Raw genomic sequence first — 19,357 nt, 5'->3', positions numbered from 1 at the left:
ACAGTTTGAACGTTCTTGTTTCCATTTTTTTAATTTCAAGATCTGAGGTGAATTATCCATTGTTGCTTTTACAGCTACAAAGCTGGAGCACTAAATGATATTCAAAGTCACATTACACGCTTTTAACATTAAATAAAGTACATAAACAGTACCTGAGATTATCATCGCCACACTTTGTTTGTTTGTTTGTTGTTTGTTTGTTTGCTGTTCCAGCGCGACGCCGCAGAAAAATAGAAACCGTTTCTAATATAGAATCGTCGCGTGTAGTTAGGACACGGTGTAATACATCATTCCAGGAAATCCCTATCGCTGAATAAACAGAAGATTGAAACGCTTTGATTGATTAAACATGACTAATAAACACACGACTGCCTTATTCTGTGTCAGAAGCACATCATCTCATAGAAGGAGGAGCTCAACTGTCGTTATGAAGTGAGTTTGGAGTAAAAGCATGTTATTAAATGTTGTCTTTTGTTGGACAAGAGGTTCATAAATGCTTCTCGTGTCTGGAAAGATGTTTGACGCATGTTGCTTTTTCAAATTCACGATATAAGTGACTCAAACTCATGAAAGCATTTACAGAGCCGTACGTCACTGACCAGCTGCGCATACAAAATAATCGCAGGCTTTGCGATTTCAAAATCACGATTAGCCAACTCGATTTGAGTGTGATTACATGGAAATTGCGAATAATCGTGCAGCCCTATTTGAGACACAATGAGAGGTGTAAAGGTTACGATTACACTGCATTCTGGAGTCTTTCATTTGTGTGTCCTGGCAGCAGATTGGACTGGAAGAACATCTCCATGATGTTCACATTAGGGATAATAAAATCACGATTTCTAAACCACACTATTCACAGAGCCTACACACAGACTATACACAGTCATCTATAGTTGCGACGAAAACAGAGTACGGGCCATTCACACAGAACGTGAGTTTTTTTGCGGTAAAAAATGTAAGACCAGGTCAAGAGACGTGTTTTTTTTTAAGGTGAACTTTATTTATCTTGGTCAAACACGTCCGTCTAGCGCATTTACATAGGAAAACAATGGCACATTTCGAACCTGGAGAATCAAAAATATAGGCATTTATGGTAATACAGGCATTTGCAAGCTGCGCACCAGATTGAAAAGAGTTCAGAAATGCATAATGAAATGACAGACACATAATTTATGCAAAGATATGGCGCCCACAAATATCGTCAATAAAAGCCGGCTCTCAAAAAATGATATGGACAAGTGTGTGTGTGTGGGGGTGTGTGTGTGTGTGTGTTTGTGTATGTATGCAAGAAAATTTGATCATTTGATCTTTTTGATCAAAAATCATGATTGTATTTTTAAATGTATCTTAAAGCAAGAAAAAGTATTTGTCTGTGGGGTGCGAAAAAAAATCATAATTCAAAGGGAAAATGTTCGTTTATATTTTTTCTTGTTTTAAGCAATTCATTATTTCAAAAAAACAAGACGTAATATCTTATGTCATTTTGTCATTCAAGTAAATATATGTTGATTTAAGAATGTGTCGATATTTGTGCTGGAAAACAAGACAAAAATACCAAGGAAGAACATCATTGTTTGCAGTGTGAGCAGCTCGTTTTGTGCATTTGTGCCGAATGACGGATATCACATGGCAATGCAGAATGAGTCAACAACCAGATTTTATAGCCGCTCACATCTTTCTCAGCCCCAGACAATGGCTCCCGTCTTCATCTGTGCACAATTCGCTGAATCTTTTATAGGTTTCACCTTTTAAAAACGCTTCTTGGCAGAAGCCAAAGGGAGAAGCATCATTCATTTTCATAAGCGCCACCCTTCCATCCCTCTCTGTCGGATAACGGCAAATTATCCCGCAGCGTTATGCCGTGGACAAACCCGAGAGATTAAGGAACAAGGGAATTGTGTGGGAATGAAGCGTTCTGTAAGCACAGCGAGCGTAGCCTCATTTCCAACTTCTGCTAGCGCGCTATAAAGCAAAAATGCTCGTTTTTGATCACCGGGGGGCGAGACCAATGTGGAAAGGTGACATTTTGTGTCTATTTTGCCTCGCTATAGCCTGTTCAACTGCCCTACAAAATGCTCTAATTTCCTGAGCAGACACACCAGCTCGTCTTATTGCAGTGGCGAACTGCTGTGAGCGCAGCGATCGCAGTAAATGGCCCCTTTAGCTGAAGATGGCCTCTAAATTTAGCAGCAGTGCTGTCTGTAATTGTGCTTAGCCAAGCATAATTTGGCATTTTGGCTTTAATTACCATCTCCCTCCGGGTGGAGAGCAGAGAGACCCGAATATGATGAATGGGGCGTCTTAAAACTGTGACGGCGTGCTCACACACCATCATCCCGCTCCACATTCAGACGTCAGATGCTGTATCCACTGTAAGCGCTGAACTAGTAACGAGTGACTGTGAGGATGAACGTCAGTAACTCATCACAAACTAGATCTACACCTTTTTTTTTAATCAAATGTGAGTCGTGCCGGTGGAAGAACTCTCTAGCACAATGCCAGATTCGAGTTTGTGTTTGGTAAGCCGTTGCTAAAGTCGGTTGTCGGCTCACCTTTTAGTGCTTAATCCTGTATAAGCTTCTTTCTTCTGCTGAACACAAAAGAAGATGTTTTGAAGAATATGGTTAAGCTAACCGTTTTTGGACCCCATTGACTTTAATGGTTTGTAAAAAAAGTACTATGGAAGTCAATGGGGTACATCAACTGTTTGGTTTCGGACATTTTTCTAAATATCTTCTTTTGTGTCAAGTAGAAGAAAGAAATTCATACAGGTTTGGAACAAATTGAGGGTGAGTAAATGATGACAGAATTTTCATTTCTGGGTGAATTATACCTTTAATGACGTACAACGAGAGATATGAGAAATACGTATTTTAATGTGCATTCGTGTTGCCAGATCTTGCTAGAAAAACAGCGAATAAGAACAAGCCCACAATACGAAAAAAACCAAGTCATATCCTGAAAATAAGACCAAAATATCACAACAATCACAATCGATCGCTTTATGATCAAGCTTGAAGTATTTTGGCTTTTAGTATGTATATGTTAGCCTTACTGTTATCTATAAGCTGGTGTGCTCCAAAACAATGACAAAATTAGTATTTTAGAAGATATAAGCATTAAATATATATTTTTTTATTATTATAAAATGTACAGACTCTCACTTCCGCCAATATGAATCAGTGATTTTGATGACATCACTCTGCACTTCAGCTTCTCATCGTATTTTCTATACAATCAAATGCTCTGTAGAATCTGAAGCTCCGCCCCCTACAATGTAAAGAGACGCTGAAGCTGCGGCTGAAATTGGTCACTTGTTCACACATTTACTGTTTTATATACATGGCACATTTTCTGAATGGCACTATATAGGGGATAGGGAACGATTCAGACAGTGTAAATATGCTTTCCATTGGGGCGAATGAAGTCTGGTCTAGTCACGCGAACCGCCGTAGGTCCAGAGACACGACAGAGCGGATCATGTGACCGAGTCGCGAATACCAGAAAACGTATCAGATCCATTCAGTTCTGCACAGAATTCTGTATTTTAAAGCAATATGGAGGAGATTAGGAGGAGAAACGGTTAGAGATTAGGAGGAAACTGTGGCTTTATCGAGCTCAACAACTCTGGCCGATATACGTGACCCTGGATCACAAAACCAGTCTCGAGTCGCACGGGTTTATCTGTGGCAATAGCCAACAATACATTGTATGGGTCAAAATTATCCATTTTTCTTTTATGCCAAAAATCATTAGGATATTAAGTAAAGATCATGTTCCATGAAGATATTTAGTAAATTTCCTACCGTAAATATATAAAACATTTATTTTTGTGAGTGAATGCAGCACAATCGCCAACATAAATGAACAACTTTAAAGGAGATTTTCTCAATGTTTTGATTTTTTTGCACCCTCAGATTCCAGATTTACAAATAGTTGTATCTCGACCAAATATTGTCCTATCCTAACAAACCATACATCAATGGAAAGCTTATTTATTCAGCTTTCAGATGATGTATACACCTCAATTTCATAAAATTGACCCATGTGACTGGTTTTGTGGTCCAGGGTCACATACGTTCCGCTCTGTCTTCCTGTTTCAGTGGAAATTACATCAACAAATTGAATAATGCTGTGTGTTTCAAAGCACTTCAATGGGCCTTTAAACAACAAGCCCATAAACGCTTATAACAAGTGGACATGGCAACACTGCAAGAGCTGCTCTGTGACGCAGCCTGTCCAAACATAAGCAAAACACGACGCCTCCATCGACTGAGCTTTAGTTAAAACTCCTGTCGTTTTCTTCCACAGTTCGAGGTCTGACATGAAATGCATTTGGGATTAAACGTGTATCTGTCTGCAAGTCTCAAAGCCTCGCTGAAACTTGCTGCATCATTATGTCTTGTCCGTGTGTCTCAGTAATTATCGAGTATGAAAGCACGCAGCGAGTGACAGAAAGGTCATCCTGAGAAAGTTTGCGGCTGGAATTTGTCTCCAGCTTATTCACAATAGAAACGTGTGATGAATCGCTGTAGTCGCAGCTCAGTGCTGAAGGACTGCACTAATAAAAACAGTCAATTACATGCTTTATTCAGAGGCTTTCTGCCTCTTTTTTGTCTGCACATGTATTTATGTATTTGAATGTGTATGTATCATTATTGACAGATGATACAAACAATTTTGTAACATTTGTTTTTAGGAAAAAATACAGTCATACTAAACATTATTCAGACACCAGATATTTTTTTTATATTTTTTTTACTAGTGTGTGCAGGACACTATAGTTCATTTATGCTAGTGAGGATAACAAAATAAAGTAAACTGTGACATATTATACCCAAACATTCTTCTAATGTATACAAATTTGTTACCAAATATTATTCAGACACTTTGTCCTGATCATGTTTTGCTGAAGTGTGTTGTCTTTAATTGCTAATGCTCTTTTTACACACAAACTGAACACAATGAAGCATTGCTTGGTGATTGGTTGAGCTAAACTGGTATTATCTAATTGTGTAGTTAAATCTAACAGCTGACAGATATTCAACATAATTCATGTGTGAGACAGTCTAACAGAAGGACGGACAAAACCTGTGAAATATCAACTGAGTTCTGCTCATATTTTATTACCGTTTTCTAAACTATAGCGAATAAACTGAGATAATGTGAGAAATGTTGAAGGTGTCTGAATAAATTTTTGTTTGACTATATGTTTAAACCACACAAAACACCTCTGCAATTGCCTAGTATTTGGGTCCTAAATGTGACCCAAACATTTCTTAAATTCAGGTGTGACATTAAACTCAAGCTGTGTGTGTGTGTGTCCACAGGCAGCAAATCCAGGCTGTTCCCTGGAGGATTTTGTGCGCTGGTATTCCCCGAGAGATTACGTGGAGGAGGAGGTGAGCGATGAGACGGGCCAGACGGTCATTCGGGGCGACCTAAGCGCCCGCATGAAGATCCCAGGCAACATGTGGGTTGAGGCCTGGGAAACAGCCAAAGCCACTCCGGCACGCCGACAGAAGAGGCTGTTTGATGACACCAAAGAGGCTGAGAAGGTCAGAACCTCAAGTCAAGTCAAGTCACCTTCATTTATATAGCGCTTTCAACAGGGTTCCCACGGGTCCTTGCAATCCTTGAAAGGTTGTGAATCCAAAAATAACAATTCTAGGCCCTGGAAAGTTTTTGCAAATACACACACACATACATATATATACATATATATATATATATATATATACATGTATATATCCGCTAATGTGTTATTTCGCCAACACTTCATGGCCTGTGCACACTAGCTTGCTTGATTTGCATTAGTTACGCTTATTTACGCATTACATTAAGTGTTTCTCAAGTGAGGTGCTTTGTGTTGTACGGTGCCATGACGTTCACGCGCGCACAAAACTACTATGATGGAACCTCAACGTTTGTTGTTGGACACAACAAATGTGTCCCCATATTAAGTCCTTGAATTTGATGGTATTGGACCTGGAAAGTCCTTGAAAGGTCCTTGAATTTTAAGTTAACCAAGGTGTGGGAACTCTGTTTTAACAATATAGATTGTTTCAAAGCAGCTTTACAGTGATAATAGGAAATTAAAGTAGCACAGGTTGTTTTGGCTTTACAGCAGCTCTAGACTAAAGTTATTGTCCAGCTAAAGTTAGTTTTGATTGATTCACTTCCGTTGCAAAGATCATTAGTTATTAACTTTGGGGCCGCTAACACTACACCGTTCTAACAGAAAATACTTAATGCGCTCCCTTCGCTTATTCACACAACAACAGTGTCTGGCGGCTCGAGGACGCAATCCTTGAAATAGGTTCCATGGTGCAAGCGTCCAATTTTTTTTTAAAGCGTTATCATCTCCGCGTAAGAGTCCAGGTTCACATGGTCTCGGTCCAGGAACATAATGAGCCTGATCTGCTTTTGTTGCGTGTGTGTGTGTGTCTGTATTGGATTAATATGACACATTCATTTCAAGCTTCTTGCGAGAAACATAATCATTCTCTGTCATTCTTTCACCCTCAAGAAGATATAACATGCATAACAACAAATAAAGCAATAAATAAGAGCAACATAGCTAAGAGTTACCATAAAACAGGAGAACCAAAACAGAAATCAGAACTCAGATATAAATGAAGAAAAAACAACCGAAGAAAATAATCAATATGCTAAAGAGAACAGGCAGGTTTTTAAAAGACGTTTTAAGCTATAAAAACACACTCGCCCGTCAGCGTGTCCCATGCATTCTGCCCAGCCAATCAGACGGCAGACTGGAAGTGGGTTAAAATGCAAGGTGTCGTCACGGGACTCGGCTTGGGAAGTTGAAAGGGAGTTCAGGAGAACGCTGGCATCCGTGAAGGTCGCGTCTCTTTCTGTCCTTCAACCGTCTGTCGAGCCCTTGTGGGGAAGCTGCAGGATTTACACTGAATTCATTTGCTGATTTAATTTCCTCTACTGTGTTTTGCTCCAGTAACGTGTCCTGGCCAATGACAGTCGTGCGTGTTTTCTGCGGTGTGTGTAGGACGGCCTGAAGGCAAGCGTTTCACAAGGGCAGCGGTGCAGCGCTAAAACACACACACACACTGAGGCTGTAAAGGCTAAACCTTCCCAACTGCATCAGTAATGCTTACATTTAAATGTACAATCAGAAGCATCGTTAAAAAAAAAAAAAAAGATTAAATTGCTTTAAATTACATTTAAAATGAGAAACATTACATTCAAATAATTTAACAAATTAATTGCTTAAAGCTGCAGTCCGTAACTTTTTTGGGTTAAAAATGATCCAAAATAAATGTTTGAGCAAGTACATCACCAGCCAGTGTTCAACACTCTCTGCTTGCCATAGCTCGAGCTTGTAATGATGTTTTTAACTCCAGTGGTACTGGTGGATTTCCATGGGAAATTCGAGCATGTCTTTGCGTCATTACGTCACATCTGTCCACATAAAGAAGAGTCTCGGCTAGTAGGCTATGAGTGTGAGGATGCCGGAGGTGGAGATTTATAGCCTTTTCTCACAGCACTTCATATAATTAAACTGAGCAATTTGATGGCGGATCCAGAAAGGTTCAAACGACAATCACCAGTGACAACTGGAGATTCACCCGTCGTAAAATGCGAAAGACTTCGGACTTCGGAGTGGCTACAGAAAAAAAGAGAGTGCAAAATTTCGGAGGCAGTGTGCAAGAACCTTAACTCTACAAGCAGTTTATGGTGTGTGTTAATTATCATTGGTACTGGACATTATAATTGGCTATCTGAATGAGAAAATATTGGCATAAACACAGACTGTCTTATGTAAACGTGTGTGTGTGTGTGTGTGTGTGTGTGTGTGTGTGTGTGTGTGTGTGTGTGTGTGTGTGTGTGTGTGTGTGTGTGTGCAGGTGCTGCACTACCTCTCGGTGCAGAAAGCGTCTGATCTGACGAGACATCTGCTGCCCTGTGTCCTACACGCTGCTCTTCTCAAAATCAAGGAGGAAGGTTTGTGTGAAACAACTACAGCTGCACACAGTTTCTATAGTGTCTCTGATGTCCCTAAACATGAGGTGAATGTTCTTCCAGAGTCGACTGAAGACATCCCATCCGTGCGTAAGGCACTCCAGCATCTCACGTCTCACGCCAGTAAACTTCTGCGTCACCCTAGTCCCGACTTCAAGAAACTGGAGGTGAGGGTCACGCCACACTATCAGACACAGTAGCTGTGCCCCAGATGACGCACTATACATTATGTACTTGTACACTATGCACTTATGCACTATGCACTTATGCACTATGCACTTATGCACTTATGCACTATGCACTTATGCACTATGTACTTATGCACTATGCACTATGCACTTATGTATGCACTATGCACTTATGTATGCACTATGTACTTATGCACTATGCACTTATGCACTATGTACTTATACACTTTGTACTTATACACTATGTACTTAAACACTATATACTTGTGCACTATGCACTTATGCACTATGTACTTGTGCACTTATACACTAATACACTATGCACTTATACACTATGTACTTATGCACTTATACACTATGTACTTAAACACTATCTACTTATGCACTATGTACTTATGCACTTATACACTATGCCCTTATACACTATGCCCTTATGCACTATGTACTTGTGCACTTATACACTAATACACTATGCACTTATGCACTATGCACTTATGCACTATGCACTTATGCACTATGCACTTATACACTATGTACTTATACACTATGCACTTATGCACTATGCACTTATGCACTATGTACTTGTGCACTTATACACTAATACACTATGCACTTATACACTATGTACTCTTATGCACTATGTAACCAGTTTTTCGGTTAAATAAGTGCATCATCCGGGTACTTAAAGTGCACTATTTCTTTATAGAATTTGCAGTGAAAACGCACTACTCGCACTATTTATACTACAAAATGGCGTAGAATAGTGCAAAAGTACGCGATTTGGGACGTACCTAGTGTAATCCCAATGTGAAAATCTCAGAGTAAAACTGGGAGTTGTGAAATATATGATACACCAGTGTTTTGCCAGATGAGAAGTTTATCCATGTATCATCTTTTTACTCTTTTAGTTCCTTTTATAACTGTTTTAATTTTTCTTGCTTTTCTTTTGTGATTATATTAATTCCTTTCTGTGTAAAGCACTTTGAATTACTTTACTTTTAACTTTATTTTATTAATAAAACGCTTAACAACTGCACCTGCAGACCAAAGTGCTGTACAATCAGAAGCATAAAAACAAACATCACATAAAAACAACATGTGTTTGATTACCATATTGTTACCATATTGGAATTACTGTAGTGTATGAAATGTGCTATATAAATAAACTTGCCTTGCCTTGCCTATCAGGCCGCTTCTACGCTTGCATTGTGAACGTGTGTCTGCTCTGTGTTGTCAGGAGGTTATTAATCAGATGAGCGCAGTGGAGGCTGTCGTTGCAATCGCACGCTCGCTCAAGGCCAAGTTTGGCATCACTAAAGGAGAGCGGGAGGAAGATGGTGACGAGCTGGAGAGGTAAAGTCTGTTTAGTTTCACCATACTGATGCTCAGACAATGCAAGTCACTTGTACAGATGCACAATATTCTCAACATGTCATCGGAATCGGCTAAAAATGGCTTAAAAAAATATTTATCGGCATCAGCCCCATATCTGCCGATATGCCTTGCAGATGTGAAAAAAGGAAACACACTGATGGAGTAAAAGCAGTTTTAATTTTTGTTCAGAAAAACCTACCTCTGTTTATGACTCCACCCTCCTGGTTGATATAGATCCGCCCCCTTACTCGACATGACTCCACCCTCCTGGTTGATATAGCCCCGCCCCCTTACTCGACAGGACTCCACCCTCCTGGTTGATATAGCCCCGCCTCCTTATTCAACATGACTCCACCCTCCTGCAAGCAATGAATTTTTTTTTATGACTTTAGCTTCAGTTTTAGATAACAATAATAACCCTGGTATAAACTGTAAATATGAGGCTTTAGTCAGTATTTTTAACATTGTTCATTAGTCTAATTTTCACAGTTTAAAGTGTGTACTAAACTGTATAATTCTGCTCTTGAGTTATTGATTTTATTTATATTATTTATAATTCTGCTCTTGATGTTAGTGAAGGTTTCTTGCACCAAAAACAGTAAAAGTTTGCTTTTCAGGATCATGTCACAATCTCTCATTTACTCGTGTTACTCCAAACCGGAGTAATGTTTAGTAAAAGAAAGTAAGTCATACAGGTTTGTAACAGTGAATGAGAAGTGTCAAGCAGGAGGGCGGAGCCAGATAAAGAAGGAAGGAGGAGTCACGCTGATCAATACTGCCATAGCAGGAGGGGCGGAGCCGTGTCAAGCAAGAGGGGTGGAACTGTATTGCGTGTGAGGGCCGGAGCCATATCTACCAGGAGGGTGGAGTCTTGTTGAGCAAGTTGGGTGGAGCTGTATTGAGGGGGCGGAGCTATAGAGAGCAGGAGGGTGGAGTCCTGTTGAGCAGGAGGGGCGGAGCTGTGTCAAATGTGAGAGGCGGAGCTATATCAAGCAGAAGGGTGGAGTAATTGTTGAGCAAGTTGGGTGGAGCTGTATTGAGGGGGCGGCGCTATAGAGAGCAGGAGGGTGGAGTCATATTGAGCAAGAGGGGCGGAGCCGTGTCAAATGTGAAAGGCGGAGCTATATCAAGCAGAAGGGTAGAGTCATGCTGAGCAAGATTGGTGGAGCTATATTGAGGTGGGAGGAGCTATATCGAGCAGGAGGTTTGAGTCTTGTTGATTGGGGGGCAGAGCTATTTCGAGCAGGAGGGTGGAGTCTTGTTGAGCAAGATTGGTGGAGCTATATTGAGGTGGGCGGAGCTATATCGAGCACTAGAGTTGAATCTTGTTGAGCAGAAGGTGCAGAGTATTATCATGCAGAAGCGGGCAGAGCCGTATCATTCAAAGGGGGCGGAGTCGTGTTGCGCAGGAGAGGTGGAGCTTGTGCTGTCAGTCTGACAGGGGCATGTCAGCTGAGTCTCCTGGCACTCGTTAGTTCCCAGGGGCCGCTCGGGGCCACAGCAGGCCGGTCCAAGACAGACACACCGGCCTCATTAAGATGAGACCCGGAGCTGCCCGCAGGAACAAAGACAGTTCAGTGCAGGTGTGTGTGTGTGTGATTGTGTTGAACAGGCTGAATTCACACACACACACAGAGAAACAGACAGACATAGGCGTAGTTGTTCTTCTCTGTATTATGGCAGCATTTCTCTGGCGACTATGAACATGATAAATATTCCTCTTCCTTCCTTCATCTAAACACTCTGGCATCCTCTACCTGTACTGTACAGTCACTGTCTCACATTATATAATTATTCCTGTCTGTCTCTCAGGTTCGTGAGCTGTTTGCTGGAGGAGCCTGAGGTGTGTGTGGTCGGTGCAGGTCGAGGTCCTGCTGGAAGCATCATACATAAGCTCTTCGTCAGTTCTCAGCGGGTAAACACACACACACACACACACACACACACACACGCCCGATCAAGGGTTTTATGTTTTATCATAATCATGGACTGGATTCTCTCTTCTCAGAAACATTGGCCAAAATCGACCAAAATGAGTCGGAAAATACTGGATATCAGCTCTAATCTATTATTGTGCAATGTGCATCCGTGCTTGCTTTTGATAAAAGCATCTGCCAAATGCTTTAAATGTGAATGTATAATTCTGTTCTTGAGGTTACTTATGTTAGTAGCACTTTGCAATAAGGTCCCATTAGTTAATGCATTAACTAACATTAACAATGAGCAATACATTTGTTAGTGTTTTTTAATGTTAGTTTATAAAAATACAACTCTTAGGTCATTAAGTAATATAAACAGACACAACTTGAGTTTTGAAATTAACATTAAGATTAATAAATGCTTTTTTCATTATTAGTTTATGTTAATTAATGTAGTTAACAAATGTAACCTTATAGTAAAGTTTTACTGAGACGTTGACTGTCGGAGTAAAATCAACCTAGGGTCCTTTGCACCATGACCTCGAGCCAAACCCCCCCCAGAAGCCTTTATTCCCTTGGTTGAACATTATTAAAGTTAGAGCTTATTTAGAGATATCAGCCGGATGGTTTAGTGCAGCGCTAATGGATCCAAGGCTGTATCTGGTAAATTACCGCACTAATAATGTCCAGAATGGACCAAACTTCTACAGTAGCACAAATAGGTTCTGTACTCATAAAACGAGGCATTGGAAAGTTTGTAAGTACATCAGGAGTTTATTTAAATAACGCTTGCCTGATGGCTAATGCTACGGCTAACCCGCACGTCGACGTCACTTCAGTGGTTTGGGAAAACCCTGTAAAAGTCCTTTGCAAAACTCACAACTACCAGCAAAATATTAGTGCATTCCTAGAACTGGGCGTCGTTACACTACATCCTTATGATCGCTTTCTGCAGGACTTTTACAGGCTTTTCACAAACCACTGAAGTGACGTCGACGTGCGGGTTAGAGGTAGCATTAGCCGTCAGGCAAGTGTTATTTAAATAAACTCCTGATGTACTTACAAACTTTCCGATGCCTCGTTTTATGAGTCCAGAACCTATTTGTGTGACTGTAGAAGTTTGGTCCATTCTGGGCATTATTAGTGCGGTAATTTACCAGATACAGCCTTGGATCCATTAGCGCTGCACTAAACCATCCGGCTGATATCTCTAAATAAGCTCTAACTTTAATAATGTTCAACCAAGGGAATAAAGGCTTCTGGGGGGGGTTTGGCTCGAGGTCATGGTGCAAAGGACCCTAGGGTGATTTTACTCCGAACCGTCCCTTTAATAATTTTACGAATGCTTCATATCTGTGAGACGGAGCCGGACTCGTTCACATCATAGGGTCTCAAAGCGACTTTAACAACAAGAAGAGCCAAGGGTTTAAAAAATACATTTAAAAATCTGCTCTAGCTGTTTTTCTGTTTGTCATAATTAGCTAAATTAATGAAACGCAGCAGATGTCTTAGTTTCATTTAGAGCTTTAATGTGACACAGAGGTAATTAAACACGCCAGGCGAGTGATTTGTTTAAAAAAAGATTATTATAGAGAGTGCCGGTTAAACAGCGTGTTTGATGAAAGGCTCTAAAGTCTGTCCTCGCTTTAGTCTTGTGTTTATGTTAGTAGTGGTTTAGTTAGTGCCACTAGCAGTGGTCACTCATCAGTGTGCTAACTGTTAGCTGGTCAATCTCACAAAGAGATTTATGCCGTGAAAGTGATTGATTTCAGTTGATTTCACGGTAACACTTTACAGTAAGGTTCATTAGTTAACATTAGTTATCTACCTTAGTTAACATGAACTAAGAATGAACAACACTTCTACAGGATTTATTAATCTTAGTTAATATTAATTTCAGCATTTACTAATACGTTATTAAAATCAAAGGTTGTATTTGTTAACATTAGTTAATGCGCTGTGAACTAACATGAACAAACAATGAACAGCTGTATTTTTATTAACTAACATTAATAAAGACTAATAAGTAACAAATGTATTGCTCATTGTTAGTTCATGTTGATTAATACATTTACTAATGTTAACCTTATTTTAAAGTGTTGCCGATTTCACTGTAAAATCTGACCTGTAAATCAATTAAAACAGCATTTTTTGAAGAAAAAATAATGCAAAATATAATGCGTTCATTTTTCTTTCAATTTTGAGGCGTTTCCATGAGATTCACCTGAAACCTCAGAGAGGGACATTCATTTCCCCCCCGTTATTTCTTAATATTAGTCACTTCCATTTGTGTCATCGTCATTCCCAGGATGCAGTTGTGCCTAATGGTCCCAGTGTAAATTGTAATTCTCAGCTACTTAAAGTTAAACAGGCCGAAAATGCGATATGAGCGTTGAAATGTCAGCCGGTGTGGTTCTCGAGGTGAGCTTCAGACGTCTGTGCTCACAAGTTTTCTTTTAAGTGAGAAATGTTTGAAATTGAGTTTGTTTGCCTGAAACTCTCGCTCAGTTAGCCCCCCCCCCTCCTCTGTCTGCAGTGTGTGTGTGTGTGTGTGTGTGTGTGTGTGTGTGTGTGTGTGTGTGTGTGTGTGTGTGTGTGTGTGTGTGTGTGAGGACTAAATTATAGCCTGTGTGTTGCCAGGCTGCAAATAGAAAGGCAATAATTATCCCAAGCATCCCCATGTAAATCATGTGAAATCAGGGATTCAAATGAGGTGAGATTTCCTGGAAGAAAGAGAAATGAGAGAGAGAGAGAGAGAAAGACGGACCTCACAGAGGAGGAGAGACTTTGTTGCATGTGTTTATGGATATGTGCATGCACTGATTGCTCTGATTTATCATGTTTTGGATGTTTCCAGCGTGTCACCAATGAACAGAGAATGGTGCCGTGACCCGGACTCATCCAAAGCATTACTGCACCAACGACCAATCAGATTCTTTATTAATATTTGATTTCTTTTTATAGGAATAACATTCTGAAGGAACATTATATTGATGTTTATACTCATGTTTAGACCATTTTGAACTCTTTCCTCTTCAGGGATGAATCTTGTCGTCGGATTTCAACCCAAAATCAAAAGAAAAGACATTGTATTTCGCTTAAAGATAATCAAGCGTATAGAACCATTACGTTTTTTGTAGCATTTTATTGTCATGACAGCTAACCACATTCCCCCACTCTCGCATTATTCTTAATGATGATTCTCATTACTGTAATACAATCATTTGTCAATTAAAGGCAGAACAGAACAGCAGTCACTGTGATAATGTATAATTTGGACATTTAATTGTGCTTAATTGTCATTAAAATATTGCTACCAATAATCGTAATGGTTTTAAAAATTGACTTTTTTTAATGCATATTCAATTTTCTCCTTTTGATTTTTTGCTTGAAATACGACCTGCACGTCTTGAGTGGTTTGGTGAGATTCACCGTTGCACGTTACAGCATGGACTGAACTTTTAAAAGTGCTCTTATTTGGCCTTGTTTGTGTTGTTCTTTTTCTTCATCTTTTTTGTTTGTTTGTTTGTTTGTTTGTTCTCTCCTAACACCGCTTGTCTGTCACTCTTGTCAAGTTGGCCGACTCCAGTGACGAGGTAAAATCAGCAACATCTGACACTATATGATTCCCCACCATTCACTGCAACAACAAAAAAAACAATAATGTTCTTCCTCAGTATTTTTGTCTTGTTTTCCAGGGCAAACATTCTTAAATCAAGATAAATTTACTGAAAAAGCGAAATGAGGTTTTGATGAAAACAAGAAAAAATATCTGCCATTGGGGTCCAAAAAATTTACAAGATTATTTTTCTGACCCCATTTGCATTCTTGTTTTAAGCATAATCTCACTTTATTTGGACAGATTTCAGATATCAAGACTTAATATCTTCAGTCATTTTGCTTCACAAGTAAATGTTTAGATATTTGTACTGGAAAACAGGACAGAAATACTAAACAAGAAAAACATTTTATTGCAGTGTTTCAGACAGATGTTGATGTCAGTGAGGAACACAATCTGTAGAATCTGAATGTCTGTCACTAATCGCTGCTTTTTGATTTTTTTTTATCCTCTCTTTGATTCGTTCACATTCTGTGCGCATTCAGGGCTTCCTGATGGACATGGAGGTTTGTTTATAGACGCGTCTCAGTGCTATAGAGATAGTTAGTGATGTTCTTCGTGTGTCATTTTAGTGCACATGCTTTAGCTCATGCCTCGTTGTGTGATTAAACAAAAAACATCCCTGTAGTAAATTGTGTTATTGTCATCATGGGATTTTCTGTGCAGATGGACGCCATGTCATAGGTCGATCTGAATCCAGAATGTGCATTTTCTCCGCGTTCTTTCGCCACGTTCAGTCTCTGAGATGTGAACAGACATTTGCTAATTTGCAATCAGCTTTGCAATTAGTGAAATTTGTTCCTGTACGGAGGGGAAAAAAAATAGATTGTGTCAATTTGCTTCACTCCTCCAGTCTCAAAACGCTCATTTAAGTCTCACCGAGAGCATTTGTTGAGAAGCATCTTTGCTTTGTTGCTCCTTGACACTCTGGTAAAAGACAAATAGGTTTATGTAACGTTGTAAGCTTAGCCTATTATAAAAACATGTTAGCTTTATGCATACAGCACTTTATGCAGTACAGATTAGCTACGTCCACACTAAAGATTTAGGAGCGACACCGAATTCAAATTTGAGAGTGAATCTCCTTGTTGATTGACAGAGTGGGGACCACATCAACCTTCTGGCATCTTGTTTGTTTGATAATATTTGTTAATAATACAGCGACCAAAGACTCGTTGGCCTGGTTTCACAGACAAGGCTTTGATTAAACCAGGATTAGGCCTTCGTTCAATTAGGGCATTCATGTAAACATTACTGGTGTGAATCTTCAGACAAAACAATGGCACTGATGTATTTTAAGATCTGTCAGTGCAAGTTGCTTTCAGTAAAAAAAAAAGCATTTTAGTCATTCACACAGAAGATTTAGGGCCCTATCATACACCCCGTGCAATGCAGTACCAGGCGTGACGCAAGTGTTTTTTTCTAGTTTCAGCATGACGCAGTTTTCATTTTCACGTCCTGCGCCACGTTGTTTAAATAGCAAATGCATTTGTGCGCCCGTGGGCTGCTGGTCTGAAAACGAGGAGTGTGTTCAGGCGCATTTTGAGGCAACTGAAATAGACTGCACTATTGACCAACAAAAACCTGGTCTAAAGTCAGTTTTAGAATATTATAAAATATATAAATATATATTTTTATTCAACTTTTTTTTTTAAATATTTAGCGCATTCGTAATGTGCATCTATAGGCGGGTCCACAGCACTTTGTCCTGTTGATGGTCTCGCTTTAACCAAGCGCACGAGCAGATCCTTTTCCTCGCTAGAGAAGCGTTACGCTTTTCCGTTTGCAAATTCCGCCATGTAAATAGCCAATCCGCCATGACGCGAGCGCAACTGGCTTTTAAAGGGAATGGGAGAAGAGATTCTGATTGGTTTATTGCACGTTACGCCCGAAACACACCCATTACTCATTAAGAGAATATGGACAAAACACACCCATTTCTCATTAAGAGAATATGGACAGAACACACCCATTACTCATTATGAGAATAGAGACAACCCTTTTAGACCATGCACCGGGAGCACCGACCATTTTTCCTGTCGTTAAACTAGCAAAAGTGGATTCGGACACACCCTAAGTGCACTTTAGACCTTGGCTCGGTAAAATAGGGCCCTCAATGTTGATTCAGTTCAGTTCAATAACAGTGTCGATCTTGCACAATCAAATCAATTATAAAACAATAAATATAAGGAATGCAAAAAGTGCTGCACTGGGTGTAACTTCAGTATCTCGGTGCTCTCTGGGTCTAGGGATGATTCCACTCATAAGAAAAAACTATCCAAGGCACTTGAATAATTAGTTTTAGAAAAATATAAAGTTTTATTACATGGCTTGGTTGAATTCCAATGTAGAATGCGGTGTGTTATTTCTTGATAACCGCTGCTAAGTATAACACACCGTTGCCATGAAAAACAGAGCGTTGCTATGGACGCAGGATTCTAACCGTAGAGACGGAACGGACTATTTTCTTTAGCGGAAGCAATACAATCGTTTTTAAATCAATAAACTCCTTTTTAAATCAATATTTTGTGTCAAATTATTGATTTATTTGGTGGGTAGCCATGAAATAAGTGGGATAATGTAGAGCGAGGCGGTTATTATAGTGAATACAACCCCTTCAGGCTGATTCAAGCTCCGCTTCGCGTCGGGATCCCGATCAGCCTGTCGGGGTTGTGTTCGCTATAACAACCGCCTCGCTATACATTATCCCATATATAAATGCCTCATTCATTCATTCGTAAAAAGCCTTTATTTTTTCATGGCTTAGATTTTAAAAACAGGAGACAATCAATTAGTCACAGCAATGATCACCTGGTCATAACGGCACAGGACAAACAGAAGAGACAAAGTTCAAGAAAATATGTTTTTTCTTACAATTATAAAACAAATTCGATTCAGGTATAAAGCAGATCTGTTTTCAGAAAAAAAACCTTTATGAAAAAGCCTGATGTGTTTTGTGGGCTGATGTGTTCAGGCCGCCCTGTTGGCTCCGATGGAGGAAGAAACGGGACGTTTGGGAGGAACGGATGACAGGAAAGCGGTTCCGGATTTTCCGCCCCCCGCTGGACGGGAGATTCTCCTTCGGACCTGCGTCCCTCGACCCGCGCCGTTCTCCAAAGCCCTGCCCCAGCGCCTCTTCTGCGTGCTCATGCGGGACGAGTTCAGGCTCGCCGGGGCCTTTTCATCCGACACCTCGTTCTTCTGAGCGCATCCGTCGTGTGCGGGACGGGCTGGTTAAATGGGACACGGCTTTAGTGAAATCAGCGAATGGTAATGGTGTCTCCTGCTGTTCTTACAGAGTTGAAACATTGCAGATGTAATCACGGGAAACGGCTGTTTCTGGATCGGCCCTCAAGGCAACTGCTCTTCTGAGGGTCTCATCACCTTCGCTTGGATGTTAAAATGGTTTTATATCTGGTGGGTTTTCACACATGCTAATAATATCAGTTCCCCTACTGTGTGTTTGATGAGAAAAGCTTTAGATTGACTACTCAATGCTTCGCCTTAGGAAACATCATCAGAACACACACACACACACACGTTACTCACTGACTAGTAATAGTAAATAAAAAATCATGTAGCATTTAGCATCATTGTATTGGTTTCTGTCTCGGATCAGAGGTGAGATCACGTCGAGTGCGTTCAGACGTTTATGTATCGATTCGCTCTTGTGCTTCTGCTTTTTCCTTCGCCAGAACGTCAGTCGCTTTCTGCTAATGACATTAATGTAGAAGTCTGTCTGATGATGTATTGTCAGTCTGTGATATTATCTATCTCATGCATTTGACCAGATCTAAATGTCAAACCAATATGATCATCTGCATTGTAAGACTGTCCTAATTCAGTCGCACATTTGACTTGATGAAAATAATAAAATGTCTGAACATAATTAGGCTTTCCAGCCAAACTTGTTATTGTCGTTGTTCTCGTTTCATGATCATTGCCTCATTAGCGCTTTGTGCCGCTCGCGGTGCTTTAATTGCATTAAGGGCTTTAAATGAATGCTGACGTTAGATCGTTAATACGGGACGTTAGTTTGGGGAACTTCTGCTCCGGATCAGACGAGTGCGTCGCGATTCTGTTTCAGCTGATAAATAACTCTCTATGACGTCTTACGACCCCAGAAACTTTCACACAAAGAATGATAACGATAACAATATAATGACAACTATATCAGCGTCCACACCTACTTTGATTATTAAAGGTATAGCGGAGGATCTTTCCGAATTTTAGATAAGACCCGCCCTCTCCACTTT

General features: G+C 40.1%; 1 protein-coding gene across 1 annotated transcript in view; it reads left to right on the top strand.

Annotated features, from left to right (window-relative positions):
• Positions 1 to 19,005, top strand: part of rab3gap1 (RAB3 GTPase activating protein subunit 1) — a 47,518-nt gene extending 28,513 nt beyond the window's left edge. Inside the window, exons 19-24 of the mRNA XM_081368771.1 lie at positions 5,334 to 5,561; positions 7,887 to 7,983; positions 8,065 to 8,168; positions 9,427 to 9,542; positions 11,376 to 11,478; positions 18,076 to 19,005. Coding sequence (XP_081224897.1) covers positions 5,334 to 5,561; positions 7,887 to 7,983; positions 8,065 to 8,168; positions 9,427 to 9,542; positions 11,376 to 11,478; positions 18,076 to 18,306 — 879 coding nt within the window. The 3' untranslated portion in view covers positions 18,307 to 19,005. The remainder of the gene's footprint in view (positions 1 to 5,333; positions 5,562 to 7,886; positions 7,984 to 8,064; positions 8,169 to 9,426; positions 9,543 to 11,375; positions 11,479 to 18,075) is intronic.
• Positions 19,006 to 19,357: the final 352 nt, after the last annotated feature.

Source organism: Scardinius erythrophthalmus (assembly GCF_964197995.2).
Source record: "Scardinius erythrophthalmus genome assembly, chromosome: 6".
NCBI classification, from domain to species: Eukaryota; Metazoa; Chordata; class Actinopteri; order Cypriniformes; family Leuciscidae; genus Scardinius; species Scardinius erythrophthalmus.
This window is presented reverse-complemented; position numbering and strand designations above follow the sequence as displayed.